This window comes from Antechinus flavipes, chromosome 5 (genome assembly GCF_016432865.1).
Source record: "Antechinus flavipes isolate AdamAnt ecotype Samford, QLD, Australia chromosome 5, AdamAnt_v2, whole genome shotgun sequence".
NCBI classification, from domain to species: Eukaryota; Metazoa; Chordata; class Mammalia; order Dasyuromorphia; family Dasyuridae; genus Antechinus; species Antechinus flavipes.
In genome coordinates, this window is record NC_067402.1 from 36,547,947 (window position 1) to 36,575,012 (window position 27,066).

General features: G+C 41.1%; 1 protein-coding gene across 2 annotated transcripts; it reads left to right on the top strand.

Annotated features, from left to right (window-relative positions):
* The first annotated feature begins 511 nt into the window (after positions 1-511).
* LOC127564612 (collagen alpha-4(VI) chain-like) lies at positions 512-26,593 on the top strand. 2 transcript variants are annotated; one of them, XM_052001296.1, is made up of 6 exons: positions 512-1,031; positions 16,291-16,372; positions 16,994-17,665; positions 19,095-19,188; positions 20,030-20,229; positions 22,239-26,593. In XM_052001296.1, the coding sequence occupies exons 1-6, from the start codon at positions 588-590 to the stop codon at positions 22,415-22,417; spliced, it is 1,671 nt and encodes a 556-aa protein (XP_051857256.1). In that variant the 5' UTR covers positions 512-587; the 3' UTR covers positions 22,418-26,593. The 2 variants fall into 2 exon arrangements, with proteins under 2 accessions (XP_051857256.1, XP_051857258.1); XM_052001298.1 differs by lacking the exon at positions 20,030-20,229 and having other exon boundaries at positions 22,239-22,338.
* Positions 26,594-27,066: the final 473 nt, after the last annotated feature.

The window sequence follows — 27,066 nt, forward strand, 5'->3', positions numbered from 1 at the left end:
AGCCACTGAAGCTTCTTGAGCAGGGAAATGGAATGATTAAACCTGGGCTTTGGGATTTTCTATTCAGCAGCTGTTGGGGAGGTTAGATTGGAATGGGGAGGAGATTTTACTCCAGAATATTTTTATTCTGCCAAAAACCTATTTTCCCTAGAACCAAGGGTAGTTAGCTTTGTCTGTGACACATAATCAAGTCCAATTTACGTGCCCTGGCCTTCTTCTTTGCCTTGTAGCTTTCCATTCCACTATTGTTCGAAAAAGTTCTAGGACGAGTTCCTCCTTTCCGAGGGCTATCTGCCTTGTATGGTTCATGTCTGAATCTGTAAGAAGTTAGATTTGGTGGCTGTGAAGGAAAGCTTCTTGGGCTTCCTACTAAAAGTATGTCAAAAACCAATTATACCATTTTTTCTTTTTTTTCTTCCTTTCCTTTCCAGCTTGTTCATCATGTAAGTAACTTTGTGTCTTTTTTTCTTGCTTAGAAACATGGGATTTTCTGAGCTGTCACTAAAGTCTTAGTTATTTGTTATTCTTCTTTTCAAGATGAAGCCAAATGCCCAGTGTTCCCAACTGAAGTGGTGTTTGCTCTGGACATGTCCGAAGGTGTCACAGAGTCAGCATTTGAGAGGATGAGGGACATTTTGCTGTTACTGTTAAGACGGATGAGCATCAGCCAAAACAACTGTCCAACTGATGCCCGGGTGGCCATTATCTCATACAGTACCAAAATGCATTACTTGGTCCGCTTCTCGGACTTTCAGAACAAGAACTCACTCCTCCAAGCCATCAGGAACATACCTTTGGAACAGTCGGCGGGCCGGAGGGACCTTGGCGCTGCCCTGAGATTTGTGGCCAGAAATGTCTTCAAACGCATTCGCCGGGGCGTCCTCATGAGGAAGGTCGCCATCTTCCTGGTGGCGGGCCCGTGCTCTGATGCCGCTTCCATCAGCACGGCCATGCTGGAGTTCAGCGCTTTGGATGTCATTCCTGCCGTGATCACCTTCAGCGACGATCCCCTCTTACGGCAGGCCTTGTCGGTGAGCTGCGTCTAGGGGGCCGCCAGGAGTGCTGGGCAGAAAGGGGACTTGATGCCCACTTAGGAAGGTTGGAAAGGCCAGGGCTCAGTGCAAGAAACTTGGAATGTACAGCAAGGCAATAAAACAAGCCTTTTATAGAGGGAATGCTCTTATAGTGGGAAGGCCATTCAGGGAAGAAAATGGGGCACCCTCCCAACCCAGAGCTGGTGGGCTTTGGTAGGGCTCTTCTCTGGAGGTCTGGTGATTATTCATGCTATGGGGATGAGGGGAAAACTTTGAGGACCAGAGATTGAGCAATATTCGAGCTTGTAAGCAGGAAAGAAACTTTGGGCCATCACTCATGGCCTTACTCCGTAGGGTCACTGGCAGGTGTGATGGCTTCTTAATTTAGTGGGATGGTTTTGGGGTCTTTCAAAAGAGGAGGGGAGCTTTGGGTTAGTACATATCAGCTCTTCAATAAGCATGTATTTGGCACGTACTATGTTCCCGGCACTGTTTTAGGGAAGGACTCGGCATTGCACAAACGCCTACCGTAGGGCAGCATGTATACCATGAGCAATGACTCTAGAGAGAGGATTGGGATTCAGATCCTACCTCTGGCCCTTATACCTATTTAACTTGGCTTCCTATCCCTGGACTTCAGTCCCTTCAGCATGTGAGAATTCCCCTTCAGACTGAGGACCCAGTGTTCCTAACTCTGGTTTTAAATGCACAGTGGGGTCACCCAGATGGAAATGTTTGGGGATAATGTGTTCCGCCAAAGAGGAGGTAACCTTCCCTTCCAGATGTTCAGTTAATGAATTCAGACTTACCTCTCTCTCCATGTGTCCCTCGTGATGGTCGAATGGCTCATGTGCAAACTTGCTGTATTCACAGCTGTCTGAGGAGTTAGCAGGCAATAAAGATGGGGTCTTTGATAAAATACTGGGGCTTCCGCAGACCCTTACCATGTCCACGGGCCCTCTGCGAGTGTTCTGACGAACAGAGTCTGCTGTAACTTAGCTTTCCTTTTATTTTGTTTCTCACAAGTTAGAGTTTTGTTGTTGTTGGGGTATTTTGGAGGGAGGGAGAGATTTCATTGATTCAGCAAATAGGAGGTGTGTAGGTCCTTGTGGCAAGGAGATAGATTGTGAACAGGATGCTGAAGCAGAACCGGGACTGGGGATGTGATTTAAGGAAGTGTCTTGTGCATTGGCAAAGCTTATTATCCTTTTGGGGCTAGTCTTTTCTTGGCAGGATACTGAGAAGAAAGAAGCTGGACTCCCAGAGTCCCAGAGTATGAGCAAAGATCAGAGGAAGGAGACCAAGGGAGCTCCCCCAGAGGGCTCCCTTCCTTATCTCATTTGCTAGCCTAACCCCTTTTTAGCTCAAGTCCGAAGTCTGAACTGTTTCATTTCTCCTAAATCTCTTTTTCTCAATTCCTGGACTTTTCTGGGAAGAGATTCTGACAATTTTAATGGTTTCTCTTGATTCTTGTTTCATTTTTCATCCTGATCAACCCAATATGGTAGCTTGAACCTAATCTCCTTCTATGATTTGTTTAGCATTCTTGACCATGGATTTGGCCCTCACAGAGAACTACTAGGAAGAGTATATGCTCTTTCCTCCCATAGTAATATCATTAATATTTATAACATGGAGCCTACTTTTCCTTTCCAATTTAGCTATGGTTAGTAAATCCTCTTCTTAGGTTTTGAGCTTGAACCAATAAACCAATTATTAGTGTCCTTTTAAATAGCTCATTCAGAGCAGCCCAAAGCTTGTCTTTCATGTAGATAAGCTCAGGTTAAAAAATTTAAAAATCTAAGTGGGAATAAATGAGTCTTTGAGATTTACTTACAGAGTAAAACTATGGACTAAAAACTCCTATGAAACTCCTCATAATGCTACTATTGCCCAAGACAGAATATTGAGTTAGATGATCATTGGCTTGCCCAATGTTGCTCAGCAGAGGTCACAATGGCTGGCTTAGCTTGGACCTTCTCTTGAGCTCTCTATACTCCTCATCATCCCCTCTCTTTTTTTCTGAGAGTGAAGGAAAAACCCAAGTTTCCTGGGGTAGAGCATTTGTATGATTAGAGGTGATGAATTAGTTCAAGAGAATTTTAGTCTTCTTTGAAGGTTCCAGTTCCAAATGGTCTCCCTTCTCTGCAAAGCTTAAAAACAAAACAACCAAACAAAAAAAATTATCTATCTTAAAATACAGATTGCAAATAGAATTCATAAAATTCTCTGAGCTCCCAGGCAATCTGTTGATTACCAGTTGATTGCCAGACAGTTAATTTTAATCAGTTTTCCACAGATTTCCCCTCTCTCAAAACAAAAGCATAGATTACAGTTAAAATTATCCTACCTTTATATGGCAAATCCCTTTTAAAAATTGTTTTATTTTTTCTTGTTCATAATGCATATTAACTTTAAAATTTAAAAAATTTTAATAGCTCTACATTTTCAAAATACATGCAAAGATAGTTTTCAACATTCACCCCTGCCAAAAAAAACCCCTTTCCCTAGATGACAAGTAATCCAATATATGTTAAATATGTGCAATTTTTCTTTATATCCATAATTATCTGCTGCACAAGAAAAATCAGATCAAAAAGGAAAAAATAAGAAAATAAAATGCAAGCAAACAACAAAAAAGTGAAAATACTATGTTATGATCCACACTCAGTTCCCACAGTCATCTCTCTAGAAGCAGATGACTCTCTCCATCACAAGATCATTAGAACTGGAGAGAATCATCTCACTGTTGAAAAGAGCCACATCCATCAGAATTGATCACCATATAATCTTCTTGTTGCTATGAATAATGATCTCCTGGTTCTGCTCATTTCACTCAGCATTAGTTCATGTAAGTCTCCCTAGGTTTCTCTGAAATAATCCTGCTGATCGTTTCTTACAGAACAATAATATTCCATAGCATTCATATACCACAACTTATTCAGCCATTTCCCAACTGATGGGCATCCACTCAGTGTCCAGTTTCTAGCCACTACAAACAGGGCTGCCACAAACATTTTGGCACATACAGGAACCTTTCCCTCCTTTAAGATCTCTTTGGAACATAAGCCCAGTAGAAACACTGATGGGTCAAAGAGTATGCACTGTTTGATAGCCCTTTGGGTATAGTTCCAAATTGCTCTCCAGGATGGTTGGATCAGTTCACAACTCCACCAACAATATATTAATGTCCCAATTTTCCCACATCCCCTTCAACATTTATCATTATGTTAGTCAATCTGAGAGGTATGCAATGTGTCAGAGTTGTCTTAATTTGCATTTCTCTAATCCAGTGGTTCTCAAAATATGGTCTAGAGAATCCTGGAGATCTCTGAAACCCTTTTAGAGAGTCTATAAATTCAAAAATAGTTTTTATTTCCAATATGGTAAATGTCTATAAATATAACCCAGATTAAAAAAAAAAACACTTTGGAGAGAGCCTCAATAATTTTTAATAGGATAAAGATACTGAAAACAAAAGTTTGAGAACCACTGCTCTAATCAGTAGTGATTTAGAGCATTTTATTCATAAGACCAAAAATGGGTAAACTGTTAAAAAATATAAATCACATGCAAGCAAGACTTTAAAATATTAGAAACTTTTAGCAATGAATATTAGTCTCATTATTAAGTAGTAGACAGAACAAGAGGGGGGAGGAGGGATATACATGCATGTATACATATACATTTACATATACATATAGATATGCACATATATATATATATATATATATATATATATATATATAGGCAGAGAGACACAGAGACAGAGATTGACAGAGAGAGAGAGTGGGGGGGGGCAGAGACAGAGACAGAGAGAAAGAGAAATAGGGATAACAGTCCTGGTCAAGCAAAGCACAAACAAGAATAGATCTAATCAAAAAGAGGTTGTGACAGAAACTATATCTTTCTGAGAGAGAGAGAAAGTGGAATCTCCTGAAGTGCAGAGAGTGGGCGAATGAAACATGATTGAGCTTTCCTGAAATAGGAGTCTCAGTAAATAAGTTTTCCCCCAATTCAAGAAAGCTCAGGACCAGTTGTTCTAAGGTGAATGATCACTAGTGAGGAAGAGAGGTCTGGTGAGAGACCCAAATCAGGAGCAATGATAGAGTTGATCTGATCATGGTTCATAAGATGGAGATGAATGAGTGATGAAGAAAGGGTATACCAGCAAGCCACTTGTGAGGGTGTGGCTGTAGAATAGTGAATGAAGTAAAGCCTGCTGGCTTATTGGAATTTTCCTAAAATGGTGGGTTTTGTCCTTAAAAGCAAAGCCAAGCCACAATCCCTACCCTTGAGAGCATAGGATTCTACTGATTGGATACTGTGAGGATTTAGTGTCATAGGGAATTGTAGAGATCATTTGTACCAAACCCCTAGTTTTACAGATGACGAAGACCAAAACCCAAGAGGAAAGGATGACTTATTTTAGGATTCCATAAGTTATATCAAATGGATGCAAGATTTAAAACTTGTCCTTTGACTCTAATAAATGTGAGTTATTTTTATGTCATCATCTTCCTTGCTTTCATCATCATTGTCATAAAGAATGAACTTAAAAAAAAAACTTTATTGGTTAATAAAAAAGGAATGATTCTTGCTAACTAAAAGCATGTGAATGCCCCTGGTAATATCTGTGCAATGGCTTGGGGAGGCAGAGGGACAAAGATGTGGCTGTATTTTCTGTGAGCTTGGATAGTCATGTAGGATCAGTCATGAAGTCCTTGTTGGTGTGTGTGTGTGTGTGTGTGTGTGTGTGTGTGTGTGTGTATATGTGTGTGTGTGTGTGTATGTGTGTGTGTGTGTGTGTGTGTGTGTGTGTGTGTGTGTGTGTGTGTGGCTATCTCCATCTGAACTGATCCTGGTCAGGAATAGATAAAAACCAAGTTATTTCTCTTCCTATTAGCTTTGCCCAGAAGTGCTTGCTGCTGACATGTAGTGAGCTTTCCTCTTTTTTCTCCAGGATTATTATTGTGTTGTTTTTATTCAAAACCATAACCATATGTATCCTCTGGCTAAAAAGAACACTGATGACTTCGCACTAAAAAGCTCCATTTAAAGAAGCCAGCCTCTCCCCCAAATGACAGGATGTGAGAGTGGGAGAGAGCCTCGGAAGTCATTAAGTCTGTTTTACAGACGAGAAAACTAAGGTGCCATTAGAAGTAGCTTAACCAAGGTCACACTGCTGAGAAATTAATGAAGTCGGGACTCACATATATCTTGCTTTTGTTTTGTTTGAACAGGATTGTTATCCTTATTTCTCTTTCTTTCTATCTCTTTCTCTATTCACCCTGTTTCTCTCTGTCTCTCTGTCTCTGTCTCTGTCTCTCTCTGTCTCTGTGTGTGACACACACACACATATATATAGATACAGATATACACACATACATATATAGATATATATCCCTCATTCACACACACTCTCTCTCTCTCTCTCTCTCTCTCTCTCTCTCTCTCCTATTTAATAATGAAACTAGTATTCATTGCTAAAAGTTTCTAATATTTTAAAGTCTTGCTCACATGTAATTTACATTTTTTAAAAATGGTTTTTCTATTTCTAGTCACATGAAAAAATGCTTTAAATCAGTATTTATCAGAGAAATGCAAATTAAGACAACTCTGAGACATTACACACCTCTCAGATTGACTAAGATGATAGGAAAAGATAATGATAAATGTTGGAAGGGATATGAGAAGTGTAGAAGACCATTAAAAGAATGGGTCTTCTGCATTCTTTTAACATATCCTGTTTAACTACATCATGTTGCTTCATAAATGCACCAGGGCTTAGTTGAGTTCCTGGTACATAGTAGGAGCTTAATAAATGCTTGTTGACTGTCTTACAAGCTGGATTTGAAATGTATGTTGATATTTTCAGTCACTTATTCCTCCCCCCACACACTCCTATACTTTGTAGCCTTCAAATACATATTTCAAAATTTTAGGCAAATTTTTCTTGATAAAACTATTTAGCTTGCTTTGTGTTCTGAAATAAAAGAGAAAAAATGCTCAAGTTATTTTATAAGAAGAAAATAGTGGACTGGTGATTTCAGGGCTATTGCAATATGCATTCTTTCAGGTTTGAATGGTCCACTTTTCCTATAAAATGCAAGCACATTTTCCTATAAAGTAAAATGAAGCATTCGTATTACAATTTTCCTTATTTACATGTAAAAACAATTTTTAACATTCTTTTTTAAAACTTCCAAATTTTCTCCTTTCCTGCCTTCCTTCCCCCTACCTTCCTTGAAGAGGCAAACAATTTTATATTGGTTATACATGTATGGTCATGCAAAACATTTCCATAATAGTCACGTTGTGAAAGAAAACATAGATATGACATAAATTTTAACTAAATGCATGGCTACTGAATTCAGAAAACAAAGTATTTTCATGTGTCAATTTTAAAATCTTAGTATAGTGCCTTGTATATAGAGGGCACTTAGTAGATGTTTCATGACAACTTAAACTCTGGATTTCTACATCTACGAACTACTCATTTATAAAAGTTATAGTGATAAAATGAGGGATTGTTATGTATATCTTACCAGACTGAAAAGATATGAATAGACAATTTTCAGATAGAGAAATTAAAACCATTTTTAGTCATATGAAAAAAGACTCCAAGTCACTATTGAGCACAGAAATGCAAATTAAGACAACTCTGAGATATCACCACACACCTCTCAGATTGGCTAAGATGAGAGGAAAAGATAATGACAAATGTTGGAGGGGATGTAGGAAAACTGGAACACTGATACAAGTTTGGTGGAACTATGAACTGATCCAACCATTCTGGAGAGCAATTTGGAACTATGCCCAAAGGGCTATAAAACTGTGCATACCCTTTGATCCAACAGTGTCTCTACTAGGTTTGTATCCCAAGGAGATTATAAAGGAGGGAAAGGGACCCACATGTGCAAAAATGTTGGTGGCAGAAACTGGAAATTGAGTGGCTGCCCATCAGTTGGAGAATGGCTGAATAATGGGATATGAATGTTATGGAATATTATTGTTCTGTAAGAAATGATCATCAGGATGAATACAGAGTGGGTTGGAGAGACTTACATGGACTGATGCTGAGTGAAATGAGCAGAACCAGGAGGTCATTGTACACAGCAATAAGAAAATTATACGATGATCAGTTCTGATGGACGTGGCCCTCTTCAACAATGAGATGATTCAAACCACTTCCAATGATTCTGTGATGGAGAGAGCCATCTGTATCCAAAGAGAGGACAGTGAGAACTGAATGTGTGGATCACAATGTAGCATTTTCACCTTTTTTGTTGTGTGCTTGCTTTTCTTATCTTTTTTATTTTTTTCCTTTTTGATCTGATTTTTTTTGCACAGCGTGATATTTATGGAAATAGTATCGAAGAATTGCATATATTTAACATATTTTGGATTACTTGCTGTCTAGGGGAGGGGTTGAGGCAAAGGGAGGGAGAAAAAATTTGGAACACAAGGTTTTGCAAGGTAAATGTTGAAAACTGTCTTTTGAAGATATTTTGAAAATAAAAACCTTTTATTTAAATTTTAAAAATACATTCAAAAAGTATACTTTACCATAGAGATAGAAATAATTAATGCATAAAAAGCTTAAAACATGGATTAGATCATTATGGTAATTAGGTAGTATGATAACCAAGAGATTATCCTAAAGAAGGCAGCCATATGCTTAGCATAGACAGGATAGGCAGGTGCATCTGTTGAGAATACAGGGAAGGCTCTCTCTCCTTCCCCAAAATTTCAAGTTCAGCTCAGCTTCTATATTTGATGGATGAGAACACGGAAGCCCACAGATTTCAGTGATTGCTACAGCTTACACAGGTAGGTAGTAGAAGAAGCAGGGAACATTCGAGTCACCCTGTCTCAAAACCCATTTCAGGCCCAGAGAGTCTTAAGGGATTTAATAAGCAAGGAGGGAGCACAGTTATCCACGGCAGAGCTCATCGGTAGCTATTTGGTATTAGTACTGCCAAGCATTCCGCCTCTCCTGCGGAGGTCACAGCTCCATTAGACTGGAGCCATTAGACATGTTGGACTGCCAAATGTACACTTGCCAAAAAGACAATTTTAGGGAGAATTCACATTTGGCAAGCACTCACAAGGCAATCAGAGAAAGCAATAGAAGGGCTCTCTTAAGAACTTTAGAATTGATTGTGCAACATGAGAGACACTAGTACAGGACTACCCAGCCTGGCACGCCCTCATCAGAGAAGATGCTATGCTCTGTGGGAAAAGCAGAATTGAATTAGCTCAGAAGAAACACAGAATGCCCAAAGTTGGAGACTCCACCCTAAATGATGGACTAAATATGAGCATTCCTGGCTCGTATTGATCTGACACAGTCAGACACACGGTAACTTGACTGTGACATAGGGAGGCATTTTGGTTTTCTTTGAGAATGAAGGACATCCACCAAGGTATTAGTATATTTTAATATTTGAATGGATCTCCAATCTCATCCCCGTGGATAGTCCCTCCAGTAGTGTACATTGTGACCCATCTTCTCTAAACCTTTTCCCTTATTTTCCCACACACCTACACCTTTTACATTATTCTCGTCCATGATCTTTCTGCAAATACAAGGATCGCCCCGGTGTGCCTAGAACTTCCCTCTAGATCTTTCAACGTTCCTTGGATATCAGCTTGAGCTTTCCATCTGTTCTTTCTTCATCCCCCTACACGACCACCCAACAAACAGATATTAATGAAGGGACTAACATGTGCAAGACCGTCCCTGGCACCAGACAGATGTTGCATGCTGACTGGACCCTCAACAGAGAAATCATCCCCATTACTCCTCATGGATCCATCTCCATATGCAGCTCTCTTTCCCAACTAGACAGACTTGAGTATGTTCAGAGAATTGTTTGCTGTCAAAGGTCACAACTAGCTGAAAATGAAACCGAGGCTGATCTCAGCTTAATGAAATGAATAAACTTCCTTACAGAACTTCCAGAAGGGGAACGAGGTCCCTTTGGGAAGTAATGGCTCCTTCTGTGATGCCAGATAACCACCTGTTGGCGTGGCAGAGAAGAGAAGATTCCCGTTCAGGAACATGTTGGTCCAGACCAAGGGATTTATGGATGGCATCTTGATTTAGAAAACCACAGATTTGCATCATCTACTTTGTATTTTTATTTATTTTGTAAAACATTTCCTGGATGGCCAGGGGACTTTTACCTGGCTGCAAGTTTGACAGCTTGAAATGAAAAGACCTCCAAAGTCCCTCCTAACTATTATGTTCTATGATATTGGGTACAAAAGTGAGGAAATACCCAAATGTGTTGGGGTTGAGTAATTGGGAGCCTTTAGTCATCCTGATCAGATTGCATGATTTCCATTTCAAGGCCCCATGTCATCACCATTTCTCTCTCTGCTGTTGAAGAGACACCAGGCCTGTAAATATACAAGTGCCCTCACCTTTTTAGGTGGCACAGTGGTTAGGGTCAGGAGCTCTTGTGTTCTAATCATGCCTCAAACGTTCGTTGTATGACCCTAGGTTAGTAACTTTAACCCTCTGGGCTTCTGCAAGGAAGGCAGCTATGCTCACCACTATACCACCAACGCATCTTCTGCAAGGACCTTTAATGTGGTTCTAACTCTGAAGAAGCCCACACAGGCTAGCTGAAGAACCATGCTATTTATCTTCTCCAATCTCTTGTCAAAACAATTGCTTTGGCTCTCCGTTCTCCATTTCTGCAAGTTTATGAAAATGATCCATGCTCCACAAGACCACAAAGAGAGGGAAAGCATCCAGATTTCTTTTGGGAAAAAAGGGGTAACCAGATGGCCATGTCAAGGAACAAAGCAAATTAAGATGATTTCAAAGCAGTTGACTGAAGATTGGATACCAATACTTTTGAAGTATTATTGATTTTTTATATACTTCAGAGCTGACAAGGAAAAGCAGGAAGGGATAAGCAGAGTGACTCAGGACAGCATTCACTACATTCCCCAGTGACATCTCTTGGAGACTGATGTGAACCCCTGGTAGAGAATGAACAGTTCCAGGAACTTCATATCCTGATTCTTGGTGGGAGCAAATGGGAGATTTTACTTAAGGTCTCTATCAACAGTTAAATTACTAAAATTACTGAAGTATAAATACTTATAATTACCAAAAAATATGATCATGAGATCCATGGAAGTTTTGAAGTGTGTCTTTTTTTTAAGTGAGACTCTAATTGAAGGAAAATATGAAATATAATAAAAATTAAATCTGAGTTCATAGAATCATAGGATTTTAAAGTTCAAAGAGATTTGGGGGATCATCTCATAGACGAGGAGGTTAAAATCTGATTTTGCATAATTTGTTCATGGCAGGGAAGCCCGGGTTGGACTCCCAGGTGGCTTTTCTTCCAAAAAGTCATGAAAGCTAGAACCTGGGAATACCTTTGGAACTACTACAATCCAGGGACCTTCCTTTGCTGCTTCCTACAAAAAAAAAAAGAAAGGAAGAGAAATACAAAAAACTAAACTTTTGCTGAGCAGTGACATTGAGTGGATTCCCTGCATTTTAAAAACATGAATCATTTTGCAAAAAAGGACTAGCTCTCCTCCACAGTTCACTTAAACTTGAATTTTCCTTTATTTATTTAAAAATGTAACAAAGTGCTATCCCAAGAGTTGGAAGTTTGACTTCTCCTCTTGGCTTCTCTTAGTGGATGTGTGATTCTGGGAAAGTTACTCAACTTAAGTAATTCTAAATCTCAGTTTTCTCATCTATAAAGTAGGAATGATAATATCTGTTTTAGTTTTCTTGAAGGGATTATTGTGAGAAAGGAAAAAAGATAATTGTTGTAAAACACTTTATAAATATTAAAGGGCTGTACAAATACCAACTAGCTTCTTCTTCCCCTCCCTTTTCTCCTTTTCTTCCTCTTCACTTTCCTTCTTAATCAATTAATTAATACATATTATTACTAGTAGTCTATATGATAGTGGATATAACTAGTATCATAATATGTTCATAATTATTATATTAATACTTGAGTAATAGGGAATATAATTACTATTTCATGCATGTGAAAGTGCTTTGAGAAACCATAAAATGTTATGTAAATGTAAAAAATTCAAATTATATTCAACTTATAGGATCATCCCTACTGTGTACTTTGAGATATGCTGGCTTTATTCCCATTATTATTTATTTGGGTTGGATCTTCATTTTATCTCATTAGTATATTATATCTGTGGAGAAGAAAATGGCAAACCATTTCACTATCTCTGCCAATAAAACTCCAAATGGAGTCACGAAGTCTAGAACTAAAGGACTAAAAATGGCTGAACAATAACAAACACTATAATTGTATACCCTATTGGTTAATCCATTTTCCAACACTCTTATTGGGAGACAGAAACAGTCACTTGCCATATCATCCCCATTACGACAAATTGAATAGGACATTCTTTTGGTCTTCTTCCTGTTAGTTGTAACTCACAATAAGAATAGAATAGCCAATGAGCTGCCTCTTTTTGATTAGGAAAATAACTTTCTAAATTTCATTCAAACTAGAAGATATCAGAAGTAATCTGAATTCTCCTCCAAAGGTCTAGATTATATCTCAGTCCATTAAGCTATTATCAGAACCAGGTGAATAGCTGTCCTAATATGGCCCTGTGAAGTAGCCTGGGATGAAGAAGTAGCTAGATGCTTCCTGTTGCTGAGAGTGTGGTTTCTAGTTATCAGCTTCCTGAGATTCTTCTGAGGATGCATGATTAATTGTTCTGGATTTTGCTCTTTCCAGATCTTAATTTGGCAAGAGTGCTGAGCAGAGTGGAATATTTAATGCTAAGCATATGGCATGAGTTCCAGGCTCATCTTGCTAATTATCTATTGGACATTTCCAATCGAATGTTGCAGAGCTATCTCGATGTCAAAAATAGAACTTGTTATTCCACTTCAGCACAATTCCCTCTGTCTATTAAAGATTACTACCATTTTCCAGTCTTTCTGGTTGTAGAGTCTTGGTACCATTCTTACTTTTTCATCTCATTTTTCCTACAAATGGGGAGCTAGGTGGTACAATGGATGGAGTGCCAAGCCTGAAGTGAGGAAGACTTATCTTCCTGAGTTCAAACCTAGCTTCAGACACTTATCAGCTGTTATGATCCTGGGGAAGTCATGTTTGCCTCAGTTTCCCCAGTTGTAAAATGAACTGGAGAGGAAAATGGGAAGCCATTCCTGTATCTTTCCCAAGAAAACTCCAAAAGGGGTCACAGAGAGTCACACAAAACTGAACAACAGCAACCCCATAAAAAAATCAGTAGCCAAATCTTGCCATTTCTACCTCTACAATGTCTCTCTCATATAACTTTTTTTCTCTACAATCCACCATATTGTGTCAGACCTTTATTACCTCTTGACTATTGCAACAGACTTCCAAATGGTCCTTTTGCCTCAAGTCAAAGTTATTTTCCATAAGTACATATTTGACTTTGCTCCTTCCATCCATCTATTCCTGGTCTCTCTCCTGACCTCCAGTCCCTGCTATCACCACCTGCCTTTGGGATATCTCAAAATGGAGGTTTTATAGCCCTCTCAAACTCAAAATGTACAAAATAAAACTCATTATCTTTCCCTCCAAACTCTTTCTGATTTTCCTGTTACTATCAGGGATAACACCATCTTCCCAAGCAGCTAGGCTTATAACATCTGTACTGTCCTTGGCTACTTATTTGTATTTACCACTCTCCCCTCCCCAGATTTGCCAAATCCTGCCATTTTACCTTTACAAAATTTTTCTTCCACGTCCCCCTCTCTCCAGTCCACATGGAATCTGCTTAGACTACTGCCGTGCCCCAGTCCTTCCCCACTGCGCTCCATCCTTCATCCAGTTGCCACGGTGATACAAATCTGGGCATCTCCACTGGCTTCCCATTCCTTCCTAGAGAATGATAAAATGCTCTCTTTAGAACTTAAGTACCTTCTTTCTTCCTCCTTTTCCAGTTTCCTTACACTCTATGCCCCTCTACCTACTCTACTGTCCAGTGATCCTGGCCTTTCTTGTACATGTTACTCCATCTCCATGTTACTCCATCTCCTGCCTGTATCTTTGCTCTGGTTGTTGCCGTCTTCAAGAATCAGCTGAAATTCCACTTTCTAAAAGAGGCTTTAGCTGGTCCTCCTCCCCACCAAGTGCCTTCCCTTCAAGATCCCCTTCATTCACACTGTATATACCTTTTCTGTACTGTACATGGTTTATTTGCAAGTTGTCTCCCTCATCAGAATGTGAATCTTTGAGGTCAGAGATCATGTTTTCAACATTTTTTGTGTGTGTTCCCAGGGTTTAGCACAGTGTCTGGCACATAGTTAGCACTTAATGTTTGTTGATTTACAACTACCTAATAAATTCCTATTGCCTCTAGGATACAACATAAACTCCTCTGGTTAGTTCTTAATGTCCTACATGTTCTGGTCCCAACCCATTTTTTCATTTTATTTAATATTCCTCCTTTTCATGTACTCTGTGATCTAGCCGAAGTGACTTTCTCCTTGTTCATCACCTTTCACCTTCTGCTTTTGTACCCACTGTTCCCCATGCTGGGAACATTCCCTCCTTTACTCTGCTTTGTAGAATCTCTCTCTTCCCTGAAGACAACTCAAGCACCATTTTACTCAGGAAACTTCCTTATCCCTCTAAATGCTAGGATCCTTCTTCCGAAGGGTACTGCCTTTTATCTAACTACTTTATTTTTATTCACATTTATTCTCTTTATCTTTATCACAAATATATTTCAATATGTACAGTGCTTTTCCCATTAGTATATAAGCTCCTTTTGAGAAGGGATTTTTGACATTTGTATCTCCAGTATCTGGCTTGCTGACGTTAAATAGGTGCTTAATAAATAATTGTCACTCAGCTAAAAAGCATTTATTAAATTAATGCCTATGTACCAGGCATTAAGTAAACGACACAAAGAAAGGCAAAAAGCACTTCTTGTCCTACGGAGCTTACAATCTAATGTTTGCTGATCGATTGAGGTAACTCTGTTCAATGATCTACTAAATATGGCCGCAAGCAAAAAATCAAACAGAAGACTTTAGGTTATTTATCAGTGTCGTGGATGTTGTCCCACACATAGAAAAGAAGGATTCACTCCTTGAAGAATGATGGAGAGGTTCTCCCAGTGCTTTTCTTTTAAGAGACTGTGGTATTAATTTCACTGTTTCCCAAAATGCTGCAAAGCATTTATAGCAAAGTGACAGGGGTCAGTCTAAACGAGCATAAAATTGTAGAATGTCCATACTGTGAGATGCAGTTGGATAAGTAGTTCTTTGGATGAGTCCATAGAAATATCTTGGGCAGACATTGCACATGGAAAATGTGCTCATCAGGGAATTGAACAGGAGGAGGAAGAAGTGGGGCTGGCTTACATGTAGGAGATGCTTTCAGGGATCCTGAACTTTTTCCTTCTACAAAAATGTATCTCTTTGACATCTTGGCCACAAAGCCCAGATGACCACAGATAAGGACAAAGGACAATGGAAAGACACCACAGGGTGGTAAGAACAAGGAAATGGCATGCTACCAATATTGACCAATATTTTGATAAAAATAACATCAAAGGTACCATGGAAAGCATGTGTAACTGGAAAAGAAGGGCTATGGAGGAAACAAAAGTCTCAGGCCATGACCCTTGAGATGCTAAAAGAATGAGGTGGGAACAGATGATAACCATATTGGAAAATACTGTATCGAATCAAGAAATAAATGAAGATGGTAATACATTAGAGAGAACTTTGATGGAAAGATATGGCCAAGAGAGAAGTCATGGAAGGGTTGCTATCTATACCAGGAGAGGGGATAGTCACACAGAGAAATCACATTATAGAAAAGTGGTTTTTTAAGTGTTGAGTACCACATATTACACTAGATTGTAAGTTGCTGAATAGGAAGAATAATATGTGATGTCTCTTTTTATCCCCAGGGAGTAGCTTGGTAAATCCCACTCCGTGGCTTCTTCATGGCATGCAATTAGTATATATCAAAGGCTGAATTTGAACTTGAGTCCATCCAACACTCTATCCACTTTTGTAAATTTTTCAGACACATTGAAATAGGACCAACTTTTCAGTTAAATTCAATTATAAGTCCTAATTATAAATATTTAGTTAAATAATTATGGACAATGGTGAAGACCATCTGAGTGTAGAGGAAGGGACAGATCGAGAGATGTCTTGAGGACGCTCTTAAAATTAGTTATGCTAACAAGAATCTTGTGTGTGTGTGTTTTACATTAGATGGATAATACAAAGCTGTATGTGTGGGAAAAGAAGAATGATGAGAATGTAGAGCTCATGGCCTCCTGCACTCTTTGCTATGGTAAGCCAGCAGAGATGATACATTATTATTTTTTTTTCTTCTAGCCCTGGATGATCTCCTATAAAGCTGATTTGTAGGTTCATAGATTTGGAGCAGGATGGCCCCTAATCGGCGGCCTGGGAACTCATTTTAAGAGCTGTGTGGTGCAATAAATAGAATCCTTAACCTAGAGTCAGGAAAATCTAAGTTTAGAAACTTAGGAAGATCTTGGGAAAGGACCTAACTTTGTCTGCCTCAGTTTCCTCATCTGTAAAATGGGGATAATAATAGCTGCTATCTTTCAGCATTATTATAAGCATCAAATCAGAGAACATTTATAAAGTGCTTTCCAAATCTTAAAGCTCTGTACAAATATCGGTTGTTAATAATCATCCTAGCTGCAAACTTTTGGAGCTTGAAGCAGGGCAGCTGCTGGCAACCTGATTTAAGAAAAAAAGGGAAAGCTCTCTTTGAGACTGTCAGAGGTCCCCTCCAAGAGGGCCTGAGTTCAAATTTTGGGACTTTGGGTGAGACCCTTAGGCTGCCAAAGGTTCCCTTGGGCTCTGAATCGATACTCCCATGGAAGGTTTTAGTGCTGCCCTGGGAAGGTGCTCTCACTCTCGCGTTATGCTTCCCCCTTAGATTGGTGCAAAGCTGACAAGGAGTGTGAGATGACCAGCCCTGGTCTCATCGAGGTGGACGTGGACATAGCCTACGTTCTGGACAGCTCCCCCGGGGTCACCCATGAAGCTTTCAGGGCGGCCCGAAGCCTAGTGGACTCCATGCTGAATGACTTGGTCATTGCTCCGCACCCCAGGCTCTCACCTGCCGGGGCCAGGGCCGCCCTGGTGCAGCAGGGGGTCCCGGGCTTCTCCCCTTATGAGGACGAGCCCCCCGTCCAGAAGGAGTTTGACCTGCTCACGTACAGCCACCCAGGGCAGATGCAGAGGCACCTGTGGGAGGCTGTCCGCCAGCTTGGAGGGCCCCCTTACCTGGGCCATGCCCTGGAGTGGACCATTGAGAACATCCTCGAGGAGGCTCCCCTGCCCAGGAAGAACCGGGTCCTCTTGGTGATGGTGGGCAGCGAGACCAGCCCCGGGGACAGGGAGAAGCTGCGCAGAGTCTCTCTGGAGGCCAAGTGTGAAGGCTTCATCCTCTTTGCCGTGGCCTTGGGCGCCAGAGCCAATCTGGAAGAGTCGGCCCTGCTGGCCAGCTACCCTCCGGAGCAGCACCTGCTGTACCTGCCAGATGTCTCCCCTCTGGGAATGGATTACGCCCAGCGCTTCCTCCGGGGCTTCCTGGGCCTTCTGAAAAGTGAGCAGGTGGGGGGGTGGTGGCCTGTGGGCCGGCACTGGTGGGCAGCTCCTCTGGGGAGCAGCAGAGCCGGAGGGACTGGGGGGGGCCTGGGAAGCAACAGAGCCAGAGGGACTGGGGGGGTTCCTGGGGAGCAGCAGAGCTGGAGGGACTGGGGGGGCCTGGGGAGCAGCAGAGCCGGAGGGACTGGGGGGGCCCTGGGGAGCAGCAGATCCGGAGGGACTGGGGGGCCCTGGGGAGCAGCAGATCCGGAGGGACTGGGGGGGCCCTGGGGAGCAGCAGAGCCGGAGGGACTGGGGGAGGCCTGGGGAGCAGCAGAGCCGGAGGGACTGGGGGGGCCTGGGGAGCAGCAGAGCCCGAGGGACTGGGGGGGCCTGGGGAGCAGCAGAGCCCGAGGGACTGGGGGGGGCCCTGGGGAGCAGCAGAGCTGGAGGGACTGGAGGGGCCTGGGGAGCAGCAGAGCCCGAGGGACTGGGGGGGACCCTGGGGAGCAGCAGATCCGGAGGGACTGGGGGGGGCCTGGGGAGCAGCAGAGCCAGAGGACTGGGGGGGTTCCTAGGGAGCAGCAGAGCTGGAGGGACCGGGGGCAGGAGAAGGGGGCAGCCGCCCGGATCCAGCTGCTTTGGGAGCAGCTGCCACACCAGCATATTTTATCACTTACTGGGCTGGGCCGCCCTGTTGTTTGTCTGAGTGTTTATTTTGGCCCAAATGCCATTGAAGCCTCGGGGACTGAAGATCAGCAGCTGTCTGTAACTTGCAGCCCGAGAGCTGCCTGTGAACTGGCTGGTTACAGATCTTAGTGCTGCAGTTTATGGTTACTGAGGTTCCTTTGGTGACCTTTGGCAGCTGAGGGGAGGACTGGGGTGAGGGAGCTGTGCTCCCCAGGTGGCTGTTAGTGGGGAAAAGGGAGACATGTAGAGGACGTTGTGAAGGTAGAAATCACAAGGCTTGTCAGTGGATTGGCCGCGGGGGCGAGTGCCAGGCGGGAGGCCGAGATGACAGCAAGCTGTTTGGGGAGCTCAGTAGACAGTATCTGGAGAATGTCTCGACTTCTGCTCTCCCCCCTCTTCCTTCCTCAGTCTGCTCCCCGCCACTGGAGGCTCCGGGCACGAATGGGCAGCCCCCCTCAGCCAGCCGGCCCCAGGAGGGAGGAGGGGTCACGCTTTCCCCTTGGGGGAGCTCATCCTTGCAGCCTCCTTTGGGCAGTCCCAGCCCTCCTGCCTTCAGGGATGCTGGGGCCTGACACGAACAGCCGGGCACCTCAGCCACGTTTTGCTCCAAGCTTGGGAACATCCTCGGACTGAGAAAGCCCCCGAGGAGATGAGTTTTTAAAAAAAGTCTCCCGGTTAATCTCAGAAGCAGGATGCAGGAGTCAGAGGAGTATTGTGAGAACAGGGAACCAGTGCTTCTTCCCTTTCTTTTTCTGCAGGTGAGGTGAACCAGTACCCACCTCCCTCACTTCTAGAAGACTGTGAGAGACTCCATCGAGGGGACAACCGGAGAAAGGCCTCCTTGACGCAGAGGTAGGCCGGACCGGACTCGCCAGTCCTCTGACAGGGCTCTGCTTGGTCAGCCCTGGAGCATCTCTCACCTGGGCTCCCACCTCATCTCCCAGGCCATCAGGTCGCCCCCTGCCCGCACAGCCTCGGCAGCTCCTTGGGGCCCCCGGCTAAGCTTCCTCGTCTCCTGCTCTCTTCAGAATTACAATGTTTTTCCAGCCCAGCTCCAGTCTGCCTTTCCAGGCTTATTATTCCCCTTCATGTTTTCCCTGCACCCTTGGACAAGCTGTCCCTCCGGCCTCATTTCTGGCTCCCCCAAACCTCTGTTTCCTCTCTTGGAAGCATTTCCTGATTCAGTTCCTCCTTCTTTCTCATGTTCTCTCTCTGTTCAGGTGTCCTTGTAGATTACTTTATTATGTATTTATAGGCAGTAGAAAGTAAGCTCCTTGAGGGCAGGGATTATTGGCCTCTGGTTTGTGTGTCCCTGTAGTAGGGGTTTTCAACCTTTTTTGTGCCGTACCTCCCCACAGGCTGGTGAAGGTAGAAACCACTTGCTTCTCAGAATAATGATTTAAATCATTGAAAGAAATGCTAAATTTCAACTAGAAATGAATAGAATAAAGAAATGATCTTTTTTCTCATCCAAGTTCACAGACCTGAAAATCTGTTTACAGAATGGTTTGTGAACTCCAAGTTAAAAACCTCTAAAGACTAGTATACTGCACAGCACACAGTAAGTGCTTAAATAAAAGTTGGATTGCCTTGAGAGAATAAGAATTCCTTGCTCATGAAAGCTTCTGGATAATAAAATGTAAGACCCCCTTTAGAATTTTGCACTTAACAAAGATTCTTTGAACTTTATCAGGTTCAGGTTCAATGAGTCAGACTCTGGAAGACGCTGGAAGGCACTTAAGACAAAAGACCTTTCTGCAGGGATGAGGGCAAAAATTTCCCACCTCACCCAGACTGACAGAGATGGCATAGAATATCATTATAGACCTGAAAAAAATCTAATGGAAGCTCTGCAAAAGACGGAAGAAACTGAAGCTGAGACCACTAACCTTGGTAAAAACAAAAGCAAAAACAAACCCCAAGCAGATAAAACCCAACTTATTTTAGTTTTTATTGATATGGGATTGGTTATTTTTATCCATTGAAAGATAATTTTATTGATGCTTGACATTTAGCATTTAGCATTACAATTCACACCCATAATTTCAAACTCCCAGGGGCATCATGTCTGTGTTGCAAGTAGTGAATGTCTTTTAAGGAAAATGCACAAAAGCTTACTTTAGCTTTTGATTAATTAATTTGTGTTCAAGGCTCTGTTCTAGAAGACAAAAAGGGAGAAAGCCCTCATTCTTGGGGTGGGGGTTGGGGATGTCAATGAGAAAGGTTCCCATGGAGATGGTGCTGGAGTTAAACTGTGAAAGACTTCTAAAAGGTGAAGGTGAATCCATGCAGAGGGGGCTACTCTTGCAAAAGACCAGAGAGAAGTGACTGATGCGTTGGCTGGAGGGTAAAGTATGTCAGTAAGAAAGGAAAGGGAGGCCAGAAGCAGATGGAGGCTAGCTGAGGAATTGATATTCCCCCTCCCAACCCCTAAGACAAGGGGAAGCTACTGAGAGTGCTTCAGTGAGAAAGGGACAGACCCAGGCCTTCCGTAGGAAAATTACCATCATCATCACTATTATTGGTAGCCATTGTGTGCACTTTGGATTTGGAAGGGTGGGTGGGGAGAGCAGTTCTTTAGTTCAGAGGATTGTAGGACTTGGAGATGAAAGAGAATCAGAGGAGACCAGCCCCACCTCATTTTACAGATGAAGAAACAGAGAAATGTCTTGCTTCAGGTCACTCAACCCAGAAACATCGCTGGACTGATCCCAGGCCCTTTGACCCCAAGTACATGTTGGGTCCACATACTAGACTTTAGTCTGGAAATTGTTCTTCTGTGTCCAGCTCTGCGTGATCCCATTTGGGGCTTTCTTGATAAGTTTGCCATTTCTTCTCTAACTCATTTTACAAATGAGGAGACAAAGGCAGATAAGGTGAAATGACTTGTCACAGAGCTAAAAAGTATCTAAATCTGGTTTTAAACTCCCCAAAATGAGGCTTCCTGAGTCCAAGGCCAGTGCTCTCTCCACTGCACCACCTAGCAGTCCAAGCTAGAAAGTGAACACAATGGAGTTCTCAGTCTCCTTTGTGGTAAGACTCCAGTTAGGCTCAATCAGCCAGTGAACATGTGCAAGGTATTAGGAATGCAAAGAAAGGCAAAAGGCAGTCCTTGTCCTCCAGGAGCAAAGATAATGTCCAGACCAGCACACACAAATCAGCCATGGACAGGATAAACTGGAACTAATCAACAGAGCAAAGGCACTAGAATTAAGGGGGATTAGGAAGGCTGCTAACTGATGGTGGGCTTTTAGCTGGGACATGAAGGAGGTAAAAACCACTGTTAGTGATATTTTGGATATGTTTGAACATAGGAGATGATTTGCTGCGATTTGAACTCTGCTTTAATGCTCTCCAGGATCTACTGTTAAACATACTTTCTCCCTCCCTCCCTCTGTTTCTCTATCTCTCTGTTTCTCTCCCTTCCATCCTCCTTTCCCCCTTTCTCTCTTCCTTCTTCCCTCTCTCTCTCCTTCCTTCTTTCTTTCCCTCCCTCCTTCTTCCTCCTTCTCTCTCTCTCTCTCTCTCTCTCTCTCTCTCTCTCTCTCTCTCTCTCTCTCTCTCTCTGGCTGGCTATAGCAACAAAGGGTATAGATGTATGTCCCTGAAGTTATCACATGGTCAGAAAAATCTGGGATTAGATTGATGAAAGGAAAAGGGTGACTGAGACAGTCAAGTGAAGCATGACTATTTATGGAGATTGTCATAGATCTGTCAACATTTGTTTTTTTTTATCTATCTGTCTGTCTAGCCATCCATCCATCCAATCATCTGTGTGTCTAAGTATGTATGTATCTATTTATCTACTTAACTATTTATCCATCCATACATCCATGTATCTGTATATCTGTCTATCTGTCTATCTACTCATTCACTAATTAGTGTTTATTAACTTATCCCAGACCCTTGTTCCATGACTAAGGATGCCGGGATGTGTCATGACTTTGTCTTGAAGTGGTACTACCATCAGGACCAGCACAGCTGCCAGCAGTTCTGGTTTGGTGGCTGTGGTGGCAACCAAAATCAGTTTGAAACCAAGCAAGACTGTGAGTCCCGCTGTGTGCCGTTAGCCCAGAGATGAGAAAACCATCCAAGTCCTCCATGCTGTGCAGAGGCTAGAAGGAAGAGGAGCAGGGTTGACATTCGGATGGCAGGTTTCAGATGAGGTTAAAGGTTTCAAAATAAATACCTACTGTATTTAAGTAAAAAAATATGAAAAAAATCTTGTCTGATATTTGTTTATCCTCATATGTGTTTAGCAGTTTGAAGCTTCTAAAGTACTTTTATATATGTTCAGTTCAAGAAACTTAAATGTACACAAAAATACTACTTGAGGTGCTGAGAGAAGATACTAAGTTTAGAGATTTTATTCCTGCGCTCATTGAGCTTACAGATATGCAACAAACACTAATTGTTATAAAATAAAACACATTCTTATTTCCTCATCAAAACAGTCCTATGAGAGAAGCAAGGCAGGCATTATTTAGGCCCATTTTATAGGTACAAACACGAGAGTTTGCCTAAATGATTTATGCAAGGTCAGACACCTCATAAGCAGTAGAGCTGGGACTATAACTTGCATTTTTGAATTTCCTGGTCAGTGTTCATTTTGCTGTCATTTATTGGTCCTGCTGTTTTAGTCTTTTCAGAAATGTATATATGTAATTAAAATGAATAAAAATGAAAAAGATATTTAACATATTAAAAAATTGCATATTTCTTACATATATATTCACCCCAGAAAATGAAGGAAAATAAATAAGATCTATGCCAAGCAATGGAGCCTAATTAAAAGTTGAGTTAGAAAATATTTTTATGTCTAATGACTCAAGCATTAAGATGTTCCGTTCAGATGTGGCTCCACAATAATGAATGATGTCTTGAATGCAAAGCGTCTTTTAACAATTTGACATGAAAATGAGTTCATTCTTCAGGAAATCTTATGCCGTGGAATTACTTATATTATTGAATTCTTTATAGCTTGACATGGTTTTTATGCATATATCAACGATGGACTGGCAATACCACTGTACTGTTACAGAATCCTTGAGTTCAGAGAGTCCTCAGGTCACTACATCCATCTAACCTGTGTTCACCTGAGAGTCATCTTTCTGACTTCTTCCCCAAGGAAAATCCCTTCTTTTCTTGAAGACCTCTACTGAAAGGAGTTCACTATCTCCCAAGGAAGCCTTTTCTACTTATGGATCATTCTGATTATTAGGAAGAGTGTACTTTTTTCCATCTGAAAACTGCATTTCTCCCTATGGATTGTCATATTTTCTGGGAATGAGAACTAATCTAATTTCTATTTCTAATAACAATCAATAATGTTTGCATTTATGTTGTTGTTCATTCATTTTTCAGTCATGTCTGACTCTCTGTGGCCCCATTTGGGATTTTCTTGGCAGAGATACTAGAGTGTTTTGCCATTTCCTTCTCCAGCTCATTTTACACATGGGGAAAATGAGGCAAACTGGTTTAAGTGAGTTGCTCAGGATTACACAGCTACTAAGTGTCTGAGGCGCATTTGAACTCTGGAAGATGAGTCAGCCTGACTCTAGGCCAAGTATTCTGTGCACTATGGTGCCTCTAGCGGTCCATTCTCATTTACATAGTGTGCTAAAGTTCTCAAAGAGTTAGTTTTTCGGCTATCTCACAACCACAATCTTGTGAATCAGTTAATAATTATTATGCCCATTTTAGAGATGAAGAAATAGAGGCTGATAGAGATGATATGGTTCACAAAACTAGTTAAATGTTAGGGCTCATAGTTTTTTTCCAACTAATCCTCATGTAGCGTGAACTCCCTGAAAAAAGGGAATATGTACTTTTTGGTCTTCCTTTATGTCCCCAGCCCTTAGCCCCGTGGGGCACACAGTGTGAGATTCATAAATGCTGGTTGCCTTGTCAGGCTCTCTGTCCTGGTCCGAGCTGATCACCCTTCTCTGATGTCTGTGACTGTTTTTCAAAGTTCACTACATGATCATCAGTCCCATCAGCCAGTTGATCCAGACTCATCACATGCTTTCCTCTTAGCCTTTGGTCTCTCATTGGCCATTTGTACTGTTTTCATCACAATAGAAAGGTGAATCCCTTGAAAGAGCAGAGAGAAGTAAAACAGGAGTAGTTTTGCCCTCAGTCTCTCTCTTTGCATTCTCATTTCTACCCTATGCATTTTTCTTCCAAGTTCTCCTTTCCTCTATGTTGCTTTTTTAAATTATCTTTTTATTATTTTTTAACAGCCTCAGCTACTCTGGGCTTTAAGACTAAAGGAACATTGTGTTTGTCACCCATACTTGTTTTCCTCTGCCATATATTTCTTTTTAAATTTAAATTTATTTTATTTTTATTAAAGCTTTTTATTTACAAAACATATGTATGGATAGTTTTTCAACACTGACCCTTGCAAAACCTTGTTTTCCCAATTTCCCCCCTTCCCCGACCCCCTGCCTTAGATGACAATTCAATATATGTTAAATATGTTAAAATATTTTGTTAAATCCAATATATGTATACATGTATTTATATAATTATCTTGCTGCATTAGAAAAACCAAATTTAAAAAAATGAGAAAAAAAACAAAATGCAATCAAACGACCATATATTTAAATATTTAGATTGGGAAAGTGGCCAAGCTGTGCCAGATTTAAAACTATATTATAAAGCAGTGATCATCAAAACCATTTGATACTAGCTAAGAAATAGAATAGGTGATCAGTGGAATAGGTTAGGTTCACAGGACAAAAAAGTAACTATAGCAATCTAATGTTTGACAAATCCAAAGACCCCAGCTTTTGGGGTAAGAACTCATTATTTGACAAAAACTGCTGGAAAAATTGGAAACTAGTATGGCAGAAACTAGGCATTGACCCACACCTAACACCATATGCCAAGTTAAGGTCAAAATGGGGTCATGATTTAGACATAGAGTGATATTATAAGCAAATTAGAAGAACATACCTCTCAGATCTGTGGAGAAGGAAGGAATTTGTGTCCAAAGAAGAACTGGAACTCATCATTGAACACCAAATAGATAATTTTGATTATATTAAGTTTAAAAGTTTTTGTGCCAACAAAACTAATGCAGATAAGATTAGAAGTGAAGCAATAAACTGGGAAAACATTTTTACATTTAAGGGTTCTGATAAGTCTCATTTCTAAAATATATGGAGAATTGACTCAATTTTATAAGAATTTAAGCCACTTTCCAGTTGATAAATGGTCAAAGGATATGAACAGACAATTTTCAAATGAAGAAATTAAAACCATTACTACTCATATGAAAAGCTGCTCTAAATCACTATTCACCAGAGAAATGCAAATTAAGACAACTCTGAGATACCACTACACACTTCTCAGATTGGCTAAGATGATAGGAAAAAGATAATGACGAATGTTGGAGGGGATGCGGGAAAACTGGGACACTGATACATTGTAGGTGGAACTGTGAATGCATCCAACCATTCTGGAGAGCAATTTGGAACTATGCTCAAAAAGTTATCAAACTGTGCATACCCTTTGATCCAGCAGTGTTTCTACTGGGCTTATACCCCAAAGAGATTTTAAAGTAGGAAAAGGGATCTGTATATGCAAGAATGTTTGTGGCAGCCCCTTTTGTAGTGGTTAGAAGCTGGAAACTGACTGGATGCCCATCAGTTGGAGAATGGCTGAATAAATTGTGGTATATGAATGTTATGGAATATTATTGTTCTATAAGAAATGACCAGTAGGATGATTTCAGAAAGGCCTGGAGAGACTTACATGAACTGATGCTGAGTGAAATGAGCAGGACCAGGAGATCATTATACACGGCAACAACAAGACAGTTCTTATGGATGTGGCTCTTTTCAACAATGAGGTAATTCAGATCAGTTCCAATAATCTTGTGATGAAGAGAGCCATCTGCACCCAGAGGGAGGGCGGTGGGAAAAGTGTGGACCACAATGTAACATTTTCATTCTCTCTATTGTTATTTGTATTTTGTTTTCTTTCTCAGTTTTTCTTTTTCTTCCTTCTTGATCCAATTTTTCTTGTGCAGAAAGCTAACTGTATAAATATGTATATATATGTTGGATTTAATATATACTTTAACATATTTAACATGTATTGGACTACTTGCCATCTAGGGGAGGGAATGGGGGAGGAAAAGGGAAAATTTGGAACAGAAGGTTTTGCAAGGATCTATGTTGAAAAATTACCCATGCATATGTTTTGTAAGTAAAAAGCTTTTTTTGTAAATAAAAAGTTTTTTTAGATTGAGTGCAAAGAATCTAAGAGCTTGTTTCTGGCCTTTCTTTTCTCTCTCACATTTTGGGTTTAGATGGGAGGTGAAGGAAGAAGAGGAAGGGAGGAAATAAGAAAGAAAACAAAACAAACTGTGGGAAACATACTTTCTCAAGCCTTAAAGTTGCTTGAAACATCTTTAAATAGCATTTTAATAATTACTTTTTCTTTTTGATATTAAATTTCTTCTGGTAAACTCTTCACTGGTAAAGAGAACTAAGTGAGAAGACTTTCTATCAATGTAAGCTGGCACTTTTTCTTTCTTAGAGTTGCTTAGAGAAAGAACTGTCAAACTCAACCCAAAATAGGGGCCACTAAACCACACCTATGAATCCCTGCAGCCACATATTGACAGAGAAGACTTTGTGTGAATATTATCTATATCCTATTGTATTTTATCTATTTTGTCACATATTTCCCAATTACAGGGGTTCCTAATCCCAAGAC

Excerpts from the sequence above, each read along its gene's own strand:
- LOC127564612 (XM_052001296.1), top strand. The coding sequence starts at position 588 with ATGTCCGAAGGTGTCACAGAGTCAGCATTTGAGAGGATGAGGGACATT. Across the intron at positions 1,032-16,290 it reads TCTTACGGCAGGCCTTGTCG|ATGGATAATACAAAGCTGTA; the intron begins GTGAGCTGCGTC and ends GTTTTACATTAG. Across the intron at positions 17,666-19,094 it reads CTTCCTGGGCCTTCTGAAAA|GTGAGGTGAACCAGTACCCA; the intron begins GTGAGCAGGTGG and ends CTTTTTCTGCAG.